Source organism: Centroberyx affinis, unplaced genomic scaffold (assembly GCF_046629955.1).
Source record: "Centroberyx affinis isolate AG114_WGS23_722 - 3 ecotype Tasmania unplaced genomic scaffold, CSIRO-AGI_Caff_v1 ptg000129l_1, whole genome shotgun sequence".
Lineage (NCBI taxonomy): Eukaryota > Metazoa > Chordata > Actinopteri > Beryciformes > Berycidae > Centroberyx > Centroberyx affinis.
The window spans coordinates 7,501-19,057 of record NW_027278829.1 but is presented as its reverse complement, the minus strand read 5'-3'; the positions used below and the strand labels follow the sequence as shown (position 1 = coordinate 19,057).

The window sequence follows — 11,557 nt, the reverse complement described above, 5'->3', positions numbered from 1 at the left end:
TGCCTGTGTTCCTGTGTTTCCTGTTTCTGACCTGCCAGTACTCTCCGGTACACTAGGCGGCGCTGTGACTTATTCGCGATCCGCCCGTAAACAGAGAAGAAGAAGGGGAAGCACGTGTGTAACTTTCTTGCAGCGAGAGCATGTTGTCCGGCTAGCGAGATAGCAGATCAACTACCAACACAGCACAAACCGCCTCATCAATATCGATTAATTAGTTTAAATCAGACTCAACGATCAGAAATGACGAAAACGAAGAAGGAGAAGGGAGCGGTGGAAGCGGAGGAGGCCGCCGGGGGGAACGAGAAGTCTTACCAGGAGCTGATCGCCAACATCAACCCCATCGCCCAGCCGCTGGCCACACGGAAACTCAGCAAGAAACTTTACAAATGCGTCAAAAAGGGTAAACAGTCGACGACAATAATAAGAGTGAATCAGATCGGCTAATGGTAAAATTTAACTTGTCGCCGAGGCTGGCAGTGACGCCTGTCTGTTAGCTGCCAGTCAGCCCGGATTTCTGCCATTATCTTAGCTTCTGGCTGGTTAGCCGCCATATGTTCCGTTCACGTGAAACCAAACTCCATTGAAAAATCCAGCAGTTGAATCGTTTTTTTGCGTGTCGACAAACGTTACAGACGTTGTAAAACGGCACATGAGAGATTTTATATGGCATTGGGTGCTTGTGGTAATTTCGGCATACGTCCTATTCACCAAGCAGCCATTTGTCTTCAATAAAATGGCAACTTTTTGGATTCGGTTGACACTATGGCCGCTGCATGCTCTGTGCTGTCTTGGTGGAGGAAAATCGTTGGAATGTCAGGCAACCCAGTTTGAAATAATAAAATGCTGCTTGGTGTATGCCGAATTGAAGACTGGATCCGTTTGGTTCTGAAACGGGGTTTAAGTCAACTTCTACGACGTTTGTTACGTTGGCCGATGAGCAAGGCAGCATCTGATTGCCAGATGTTTCAATGGAGTTTGGTGTGACTGCATTTACATTCGAAAGAGAACATAGTAGTAGGCCATTCTGTTGTTGCTGCAGCCAAATGACCAATTATTTAAGAATTTAAGATTGAACTACAAACCACTTGTGAAACACTGGAGTGGCTTTGTTGTTTTTCTTCCCAGCCAAACCTTTTGTAAACATTTCTCATAATTCTTGATTTTCATACTCCGTTGCATTGTCTGTAATGCCCCAGTGTCAGAATATTGAGTCGTTTAGGTAGGTAGAGGTAAGGCCCCTAACCCTAACCCTAGCAAACAGGTAGAAAGCAAATGTACACAGTTGTCAAGTTAACTATGAAAAACTGTTTGGGTCAACACCCAAACATAGTTATTAAAAAGTCGAGGTCCCGTCTGTGGATGGAAAAATACAAATGTTCTCGACCAGACAGCCCACGAATAAGTTGCCAACTTCAGTATCATGCTTTAATAGTCCAGTTAAAAGTCCAGAGAGTGTGGTGTAGATGAATCCAGCTCCAGATCTGAAATTTGTTTTGTTAAACCATAAATCTAATAACCGGTCGTTTGGGTTTGTATCTTCATGGCTTGTGTCTCCTTCCAGCCGCCAAGCTGAAGCAGATCAGACGTGGAGTGAAAGAGGTTCAGAAGTTCATCAACAAAGGAGAGAAAGGGTGAGTTACCAGCATCTCCTGTGGGTGTCATTGCCTACTGTACATGTACACATGTAACCAGAGGGGTCAGAGGTCAGGGGCGCGGCAGGAGGACGGTTCGGTCTCTGGCCATTTGATATGCGTTCTGTCCATCATGTGGAGGGAAAGACAGTGAACGAGGAGGAGGTGTGAAGCGGTATAAAAACAGGACTGGAACAGCGTCACACCCTCTCCTCTTCATCTTCTGTTGCCATGGAGACCACTGTAAAGAATCTGCTATTCATCAACACAGCCATGTGTTTCTGTATGACAACACAGTTTGAATAAAATCTACATTGAGAGTGAAGATTAAAGTCACATTTGTAGTTAGTTCTGCCTCCATCTATATTTGCCATCAGTTAAAGGAAATCTTGAACATTTTAGGCCATTTTATACAAAGATTAATGCATGAATAATTAGAGGGAAAGAAGCGAAGAATGACAAGACGTCTCATTGCTACGGCTTGTTCAGCTCATTTGAACGCCCACATCCAAGATGGCGATAGTCAGTTGTTGTAGCGTTCCGCCTTGTTGGTATTTTTATTTTATGATCAATATTATCTTCTTTTGAAAGACACCGAGGACCAAAAAAACACCAACATAGGAGGCTTCACTGCCTGGTTTGTCGCCTGTGTCAGCCGCCTTTATGCAATTCATGACGGCAAGTGGGAGATGTAGAAGTCCACAAAAAAACTTCCACATGTCCTAATTATTATTACTAGGAAGCAGACATGAGCTGTGTGTCCCAGTCGGCAGCTCGTATTAACGGTAAATCCGACATGGCGTGAACGCAGCAGAACCAGCTGCCCACTGTGAATGTTTAGCAGGAGGAAACGCCACATGAAACGCGCTCAGTGTCTCTGTCAGATTTAGAAGTTTGTTTACAGTGGAGAGCAGATCAGTCTCTGCCCGGGGAACAGCTGACGTTATCGAGCTATCAGCTAGGGCTGAACGATTTTGAAAAAATATCTAATTGCGATTATTTTGACTGATATTGCAATTGCGATATGATTTGCGATATTAGAGGGAATAATCATTTTTACATCATTATTCTCATTTTCATTGAAAAACTTATTAAAATGATTATGGTGTGATTTTTGCGGGGATCTGTACCAAACAAAGATGTTTTCTTAAGTCTGTAGAATATGATGTGTAGGCCAGGACATCTCTGCAGCACCACAATATTTCATTTAAAATGGTATTTTGACACATTTCACCTTTAACAAATATTGCGCCTCCTGCAATTTGAAAATTGCAGTAGGCCATATTGCGATTTCGATAAAATTTCGATTAATTGTTCAGCCCTATTATCAGCTGCAGTTTTTCCCTGCCACAAGAAGGCACTTTTATAGTTCATGTATGTTAGGGTGTAAGGGGATCTGACACTAACACGTCTCTCTCTCTGTGTGTCTGTCTGTAGCATTGTGGTGCTGGCGGGCGACACTCTGCCCATAGACGTCTACTGCCACCTGCCTGTCATGTGTGAAGACAGGAGTCTGCCGTACGCCTACATCCCGTCCAAAGTGGTGAGTCTCCTGTCTGTCGCTGCCGCCAGGAGGAAACTCACAGCTCCTCTCAGGGAGTTTCGGTTGAGCGGATGAGAGCAGAAGAGTTTGCAGAAAGAGAAGTTGTTGCTGATGTTTTCAGGAAGATGTTTCAGATTCCTACAGAGAAAAAAAAACTTGATGTGTAAATCCGTGCGAATGGATTTGTAAACCGTTTCCGTTCGCACAGTTTACAAATCCGTTTGCACGGATTGGGCTCGTTTTAGAAATTAGTATTAGAATTCTATAACAAACCCCTTTGCAACAAAACAAAAAAGCTGAAACAATGAAATAACCCAAAGTCACACGAAATAACACATGAAGTAGTTTAACATGCAATAACACATCATACAAATAAAGAGCAAAGTGAGCAGAACACCAAACACACACAGAACAAAAGAGCCACTACAGGTGGATACAGTGGGTTCATTAGTCCAATTAACCAATCGCAGTGCAGCATCCCATGGGTCATCACTGTTGGTCACGAATAGTACACATCAATACCAAAACTAAAAAAAGAAAAATCTAAATATTTATCCAAATAACCGATCACAGCATCACCTTTCGAGACATTAATATTAGTTACAGATAACAAACAGTCTACTAACATCACATTGAGGATAAATTCACCATTCATACCTCTTGGTTGGGTTGTTTGTCATTTCTAAAACAGTCTATAAAATACAGTATTTTACACTTCAAAGTGCAAATGATAACCCTGAGTCATCTGGAGCATTCCTGGTACAATGTAAGGCAAAATGAATTAAAAATGTGTCTTGTTTTGTTTTTTCTTTCAGAGGATTTAGCTTGTGAATGTCAATTTTTATGCAGACAGATGATAAAAACGAGAAGAACCACAACTGAGTAGATTTAGCGGTTGTGGAGAAACTTTTCAGCAGCGTTATTCCGTGCAACATTAAGTGAGTGAGTGTTTCTCATGCTTCAGTGTCTGGTAGGAAAAAAAAAAAAACAATCTTCCCAGTCTCTTGATGTCTGGTAAAATGACTTGGAAACTCAAGTCGCTGGGTGAACGGGTTTAATTTCCCCATCCTGATCAACAATTATCTAGTTTAATTTCCATCTCTTCATTAGTTCCCACAGGTGTTTTCTAAGCGGGAAAACGATCTAAACGTTTCTTGTCGTTCTCTCTCTCTCTCTCTCTCTCTGTCTCTGTCTCTCTCTCTCTCTCTCTGCAGGATCTGGGTTCATCGGCCGGCTCCAAGAGGCCGACCTGCGTGATCCTGATCAAACCGCACCAGGAATACCAGGAGGCCTACGACGAGTGTCTGGAGGAGGTGTCCGGCCTGCCCAAGCCCCTGTGAAGCAAACACACACACACACACACACACACACTGCTCAAGACCCAACCCCCACTCAATAAATACACACACACACTCAGACTGTTCTGGAGCTTCAAGCTGAACGTTGCTCTGGGTTTTTTCCCAGGAAGGGGATGTTTTTGTTTTGTTTCTTCATTGTTTTAGAGGTTTTGGACTTGAATTTCACCCTCACAAGTGATCCCACTGCAGGACCTGAAGCTCACAAAGACCGTGTGAAATGAACTAGGACCTTTTTGTGTTAAGTGAAACCCTTCAAACGAAGAACGAAAGCCTGTTTTACGTTTTCAAAATGAGCAATGCTTGCAAATCTCATGTGAAGGTTGTATGTTGTGCATTTAGAGTTGAAGACAGTAGAGGTTTTGTCCTTTTTAAAGCAGCAGTTCTCAGCCTTTCTGCTGTTCAGGCTCTAGACCTCGTGTCCTCAGAGGCTGCAGGTCCAAGAAGCCAGATTTCCAGGCAAAAACAACTTTGAAAATATATGATTCCACACAGCAAAGCTAGGAATGTGTTTTCTCACAAATTGTGTCATAGACTTCCTTACATGGACTCATTTTTCCAGGAACCACCAGTCTTGAGTCGATATAGAGCTGCAGAGGGATCATGAGTTTCTGCTGTTCGGTCTATTTTGTTTTATATGAAACGATGATGTATCACCCTAAGTTTTCAAATAAGTATTTGTTTGATGTTGCAAATTATAACTAAAAAATCTTGATTGTGACTTGTTTTTTAATTAAAAGAAATGTTAACCCAAGTTGTTGTTGAATGAAGTGTCTGACCAATTCTGCTCTTATTTAAACATCAGATGAAAACTTCCAACATCCATTTAAATCAGATTAGATTTACAGCTGTTAACTTTACAGCCAGTGTGTTTAGGATTGTTCAGTCAACACCAGAGGTTGCTGAAGTCCCAAGTCAGTCTCAAGTCTAAATGTAGAACAGCAAGTCGAGTCAGAACAAATCAAGAGTCCAGTATCAATTTAATATCTTAAAGAAAACTAAATATCTAGGACTTTTCAATGCAATATGGTTTTAATAGGATAAAAACTTGGTAAGAGCATCATGAGTTTGATTTCTAGAATCAGTTTCAACTTCAATAAATTCAATCATTCCATACAAATTCAGAAAACAGAATTTAAATTCAGTCGTCTGCTGGAACAAATCTCATCACTTTCAATCTAAGTCATTTACAGAAACACAAGATCTCAAGAAGTCAAGACTTTAGAAACCTTTTCAAGTCATCAAAGTACAAGTCAGAGTCAAGTCCCAAGTCACCAGAACCCAAGTCAAGTCTCAAGTCTTCTCTTCATGCATCAAGTCGAGTCTAAAAGTCGAGTCCCCACCTCTGGTCACCACACATCGTTTGCCATGTGAGTGTTGCATCAAAACTGAAAATTTAGTACATGTAAAGCTTCATCTGAAGGAGTCATATAATTGGAATAATCCTCAGTTGCCTCGTGTGTCCATCACATGTATGTGGAATTGAACTGGTCCCATGTACTGGTCCCATGTCCCAGGTCAACTCAACGTTACTCAACATGCTAAGCACATGCAGTTTTGGTCTAATTCCCTGTTCTGCACTGTAAAAACTCATAGTGCAATTTAGTGAACTCAACTCATCTTTATCCATTAACACAATGTTTGTCAGTTTCAAATTAAAAGTGCTAGTTATGAGTTTCATGACTTAAAATCATGAGTTTGCATCTTGTGACTTAAAATTACGAGTTGAAAGAACACCTTATAAAGCATTCACTGAACTCAACACTGTTAGTTTATTAGCAGACTTCCCAGGATGCATTGCATTCGGTTTAACTCTCCAGAAACTCTTCCTTCTTCTGGTTTGAATGAAGTTACAGGATAGAGACTTGTTATGTATGTATGTTTGGTGAATAATAGATCAATTTCTGATAAAAAAAAACAAACAAAAAAAAACATGATACAATCTACTATCTATCTTATCTATGTATCTGGGAATTCACAATCAAGTAAATTTCTCTCTGATGCACATGGCAAGTAAAATCCACTACAAGTTAAGTGTATTGCAGCTGCAGACTATATGCTGAACTGTGTATTAATCATGTGATGCAAGAGGAATTCGAACTTAAACCTAGCAAACCTTGTGAAAAAATAAATAACACTGGATTTCAGTTCATCAATTAATGCATTCAACTTGGAAACAGGAATCAGCATGACTAGACATTTGTTGATTGAACATATTGTCTTAAGTTCACTCAGTTAGCTTTTCTACATTAGAACAACTAACTAATGACCTTTGACCTAACTATTCAGTACTACTTCAGTCAACTCACAATTTTAAGGCAGCAAGGAAACTAATGTTTTTAAGTTGAACTGCCTTAATATTTTTTGCAGTGTGGTCCCATGTGACTCTGCTGCAGGTTGAAGTGTGATGCTGATTTAACATTGTGATAAAAGCACTGAATCAAAGCACCTGGCCTGTAATTAACCCTGACCTCTGACCTGAACAGGCTTTGTATCCCCCAACACACACACACACACACTGTTCAGGCTTCATATACTTAAACTTGCTTATTGACTTTACATAACTGCTAATAGTGATGTTTTTACCTTTCTTGTTTAAGTTTGTGGCACTCTGAACCAACAGGCTGCTTACCTCCTGCTGGTGTTCACTCACTGTACTGTTGCTCTGGATCAGAGCGTCTGCTAAAAGTTTATATTGTAAAACTAATTGGATGGTTGATGATAAAATAATGAGCTACATTAAGAGTGGCTGTTCGGTGTTTCAGCCACAAGGTGGCAGCATGGTGTCGCCGTGCTCTTAGTGAAAGTGCCGTGCCTAGAATTTATATTTTTGGCCACAAGATGGCAGCGCTGTATAATATAATATGGACAGGACATTTGGGTTTGTGTTGGCCTTGTGTTGAAGCACTGTCATACCCTACAGACTGTATTTGTATTTATTTAGGACCAAAACGACAGCAGAGTTCGAGTTAGAGGTGGAAGTTAGAGAATGTAGAAGAATGACTGTTTTGATCATAGTTTCACTGTTATCTCTCTACCTACAATACAGACAGTCATGGAATTCTGGACAAAATCATATCTGACAGTAAAAATATTCTCAGATTTGGGTCTGAGAGACAACATCTCATCAAAAAGGGGTCTGTGGCCCTAATGTGGACTAAACTAGGGGTCCTTGATATGAAAAAGGTTGAGAATCACTGCTGTAGGCTACTTCAGTTTTGAGTTTCTGGCACTTTACTTGAGTATTTCCATTCTGTGAGACTTTCTACTTTTTCCTCCACTACATTTATCTGATAGCTGGAGTTACTAGTTACTTTGCAGAACAAGCAATAATTTACATGCAAAACGTACCATAAGCTCATATAATATGTTGCATTGTTAGAGTTTAAACTCCCCAACAGTATATGGAGCAGCTAGACCGACAACATTAAAATACTTCTGACAGGTTCATGCTTCAATAATAAAGACAGAATGACGACTTTTACTTTTCATACTTCAGTTCATTTTACTGTTGATACTTTGATATTTTTACTGAGGTAAAATATTGAATGCAGAACTTTTACTTTTACTGGAGTATTTTTCCATTATTATTGCTACTTTTAATTATAAGTAAAGGATCTGAGGACTTTTTCCACCACTGACAAAAAGTAACCAAAGAGAAACAACTAGAAGTCAAAGATGCATCGTATTTGTTGTTGATGTGGTCGACAGCAGGAATACCACAGAACATTACACAGCACAAAAGCATTTTTTTGAAGTTGTTTTATGGCACTGGTGAAACAGGATAACACTGAGGGTTGAGAGTGTGTCTAGTTGCAGCCTGTGTGTGTGTGTGTGTGTGTGTGTGTGTGTGTGTGTGTGTGTGTGTGTGTGTGGCCCACACTCAGCTGTTGATATTTGACATATTTCATGCTGAAACAGACAGAAACTGTCCCAGTTGTTTGTTGTGAAGAAGCGGCTCAGTATAAAACCAGCAGCAGCCTCAGCACAGCTCCGACTGGAGAAACTACAGCAGACAGGAACACGTTTCAGTTCAATTCTCAAACCATTTGCTCTGAAGTCGCTGTACCTGTGGATTACATGAGCCAAGAGGAGAAACTAAACACCAGACTTCGTACCACGGATGAGGAATACGCTGCAGCAACCTGAGGAACCTGACAAACCTGATCTGGATCTGGAGAAATGGAGATGGAGATTTGTCACAAAGTGCTTTTTTTCAAAGCATCAATGGACATTAATACAGAGGAAAACAATAGAGATGCATAACAAACAGTGGAGAAATACTTTCATCACTGAGAACGTTAGCATGATGTGGCAAAAATATGTATTTTTCATTATTTTCACAGAGGAATTTTGCGGATTTTAGGCATTATGTGGGTTTCAGCTCCACCTCTCCACGAGCAACCATGGAAATTGTCCTTATATCGGTTTCCTGTCAGCTAGGAACTTAATAACTAAAATGTAGATGATGGTAGATGATAGTGCAGAGTATCCAGCAGCACAGGATCAAATCTTCATCCTCTGGTTTCTGTCTCAGAGGTCTCTCATGTTCATCAGCACTGACTGGACTGTCCAACATCATAACAGTTAACATCAGGATTTCTTACACAATCTGGTATTTCTCTTTAAAGGCTAAACTGACTTTTTTCCAGGATCACTTTTACAGCCAAGTGGAGTCGAATGTACAGGAATTTATTCTGGAAAAAAATAGGTGTTTTCCGAAAATATTATTCAGCTTTTAATTTGTTCTGACTTATGGTCATGGTCAGGGAAAATACAGTCCTGCAACATCACCCACCGCCTGCTTCAGAGTGAATGAGTGAAAAAGTGGATGTGAGAGTGACTGAGGGAAAACTAAAAAGCGCTGACTCAGTTTCCCCTGAAGAAGCATCAGCGCTCCTCGGTTTCTGGGATCGAGAGATACAGATTGTTTTGAAGCTGTCGATAGCCGATATTTGGTATCGCCAGTATTCAATATTTTAAAATTGTGAAAATGCCAAACAAAATCCAAGTATTCAGTGTTTCCTCCAGAGTTTTCTTCTTGTCAAGGTGGAAAAGTCTCTGTGCTGTTTGCAGTTAGACCAAGATGGGACACTAAAACTCTCCACTGAATACCAGAGTGGTTAGTATTATTATTAGTTAAATTATTTCAGGTCTTTAGCAGGTGTAAATCTGAAATAAAAAGAGAAGCCGGAGACGAGGGGGATGAAAAAAAAAAAGCTGATTACCAACAGAGAAAGAGTGGATAAAGAGAAGGGAGAAGCAGTCACAGTTGAAGGAGGAGAAGAAGAAGAAGAAGAATGAAAATATGTTGAAATAGTGCAGAAAGCGTTAGAAAAGAGGGGATGATGGGGGAAAAAACAACAGAGGGAAGCAGGAAGAGAGGAACAGATAAGAAGGAAGGAGGGAAAGTGACACCTGTCCTCAGATCAGTATCAGAGAGGAGAGGAGCATGACCTTCACTTCAATGTTGCTCTCTCTCTCTCTCTCTCTCTCTCTCTCTCTCTCTCTCTCTCTCTCTCTGTCTCTCTCTCTCTCTATCTATCTCTCTGTCTCTCTCTCTCTCTATCTCTCTCTCTATCTCTGTCTCACCGTCTCTCTCTCTCTCTCTCTGTCTCTCTATCTCCCACTCTCTATCTCCCATCTCTCATCTCTCTCTCTCTGTCTCTCTCTCTCTCTGTCTCTGTTTCTCTCTCTCTCTCCCTCTCTCTCTCTCTGTCTCTCTCTCTCTGTCTCTCTCTCTCTGTCTCTGTTTGTCTCTCTCTCTCCCTCTCTCTCTCCGTCTCTCTCTCTCTCTGTCTCTGTTTGTCTCTCTCTCTATCCCTCTCTCTCTCTCTGTCTCTCTCTCTCTCTGTCTCTGTTTGTCTGTCTCTCGCTCCTCTCTCTCTCTCTCTCTCTCTCTCTCTCTCTCTCTCTCTCTCTCTCTCTCTGTAATTATGAACAGTGAGCTAAATCTGCTATGTTTTTTTCTGGGTTTCTTGTTTCAGTGTGTTTTAAAACATGATGGCCAATAAAGAACGAAAATCAAAAGCTGACACTCTGATCCTTTGACTTTTTTCCACCTGGTTTTAGTTCAGTTTATTCAACAAAGACAAGAGGCAGGATTACTTTACCTTACATGAAGTCACAGACTTATTTCCATTGTGGCCCCTGATATCAGCAGCACAGATAACACAAGTGCATTTGGCTAGTCAATAAACAACAGTAATCAATACCACAGTAGCTACAAATTAAACAAATGCAAAAAAAAAATACAATAAGAACATTAAAAAGCTTAAAACGTCAAAACCAGTTCACACCATCATACAGGTGTTTTTTCAAGCAACCACTTCCTGACTTTTGTACTAAATCTAGATTAGTTGTACTTGTGATGTCATCATGCGAGCTGACTAAAGTAAGATCAAAGTAAGATCTCATTGCCTTACCTCATACCTGTCTAATGCGTGACATTCTGCCACTATTTTGACTATCTGGGAATATTTAGTTGTATTTATTGTCAGGTTCTGAGTGTGTTTGGTTTCAAAGGTCAAAGTATGACTAAGAGTTGTGTGTCATGTTGATGATCCAGGAAATGAAGCTTAGTATATTATATTATCTTACTGTGATGCTTGTTTTTGTGAATCTTTGAAGTTTGGATTGATTACATGGGGATGATACAATATTGACAAAATAATAAAAACATTTAAAAAAAAAAAAAGTTTGGGTTGATCCTGCATCGATAGGAGTGGAAAGAAAAATATTTCACTTTCACTTAGGTATGTCTGTGTCCAGCCCAACCCTGTGTGTGTGTGTGTGTGTGTGTGTGTGTGTGTGTGTGTGGTGTGTGTGGTGTGTGGTGTGTGTGGTGTGTGTGTGTGTGTGTGCACAACTGTGTTTTTGACCCCTATCTATCTGGTCTCTGAGTATTTTTCCACCTTCGTTAAATGTCAGAATGGAAACTAGCGACACATACACAAATATGGGGCCTTTAACGTTACAGATGAGGAGAGATACGGTGTGTGTGTGTATGTGTGTGTGTGTGTGTGTGT

The 11,557-nt window shown here is 40.5% G+C and overlaps 1 protein-coding gene across 1 annotated transcript; it reads left to right on the top strand.

The window, feature by feature from the left end:
- Positions 1-92: 92 nt before the first annotated feature.
- On the top strand, positions 93-5,283 carry nhp2 (NHP2 ribonucleoprotein homolog (yeast)). The gene is made up of 4 exons (XM_071529885.1): positions 93-400; positions 1,562-1,631; positions 3,069-3,174; positions 4,389-5,283. The coding sequence occupies exons 1-4, from the start codon at positions 241-243 to the stop codon at positions 4,512-4,514; spliced, it is 462 nt and encodes a 153-aa protein (XP_071385986.1). The 5' UTR covers positions 93-240; the 3' UTR covers positions 4,515-5,283.
- Positions 5,284-11,557: the final 6,274 nt, after the last annotated feature.

What these genes read in the sequence shown, in the direction of transcription:
- nhp2 (XM_071529885.1), top strand. Translation starts at nt 241, where the DNA reads ATGACGAAAACGAAGAAGGAGAAGGGAGCGGTGGAAGCGGAGGAGGCC. An exon ending in TTACAAATGCGTCAAAAAGG is followed by an intron (nt 401 to 1,561) that starts GTAAACAGTCGA and finishes GTCTCCTTCCAG; the next exon opens with CCGCCAAGCTGAAGCAGATC. An exon ending in CCTACATCCCGTCCAAAGTG is followed by an intron (nt 3,175 to 4,388) that starts GTGAGTCTCCTG and finishes CTCTCTCTGCAG; the next exon opens with GATCTGGGTTCATCGGCCGG.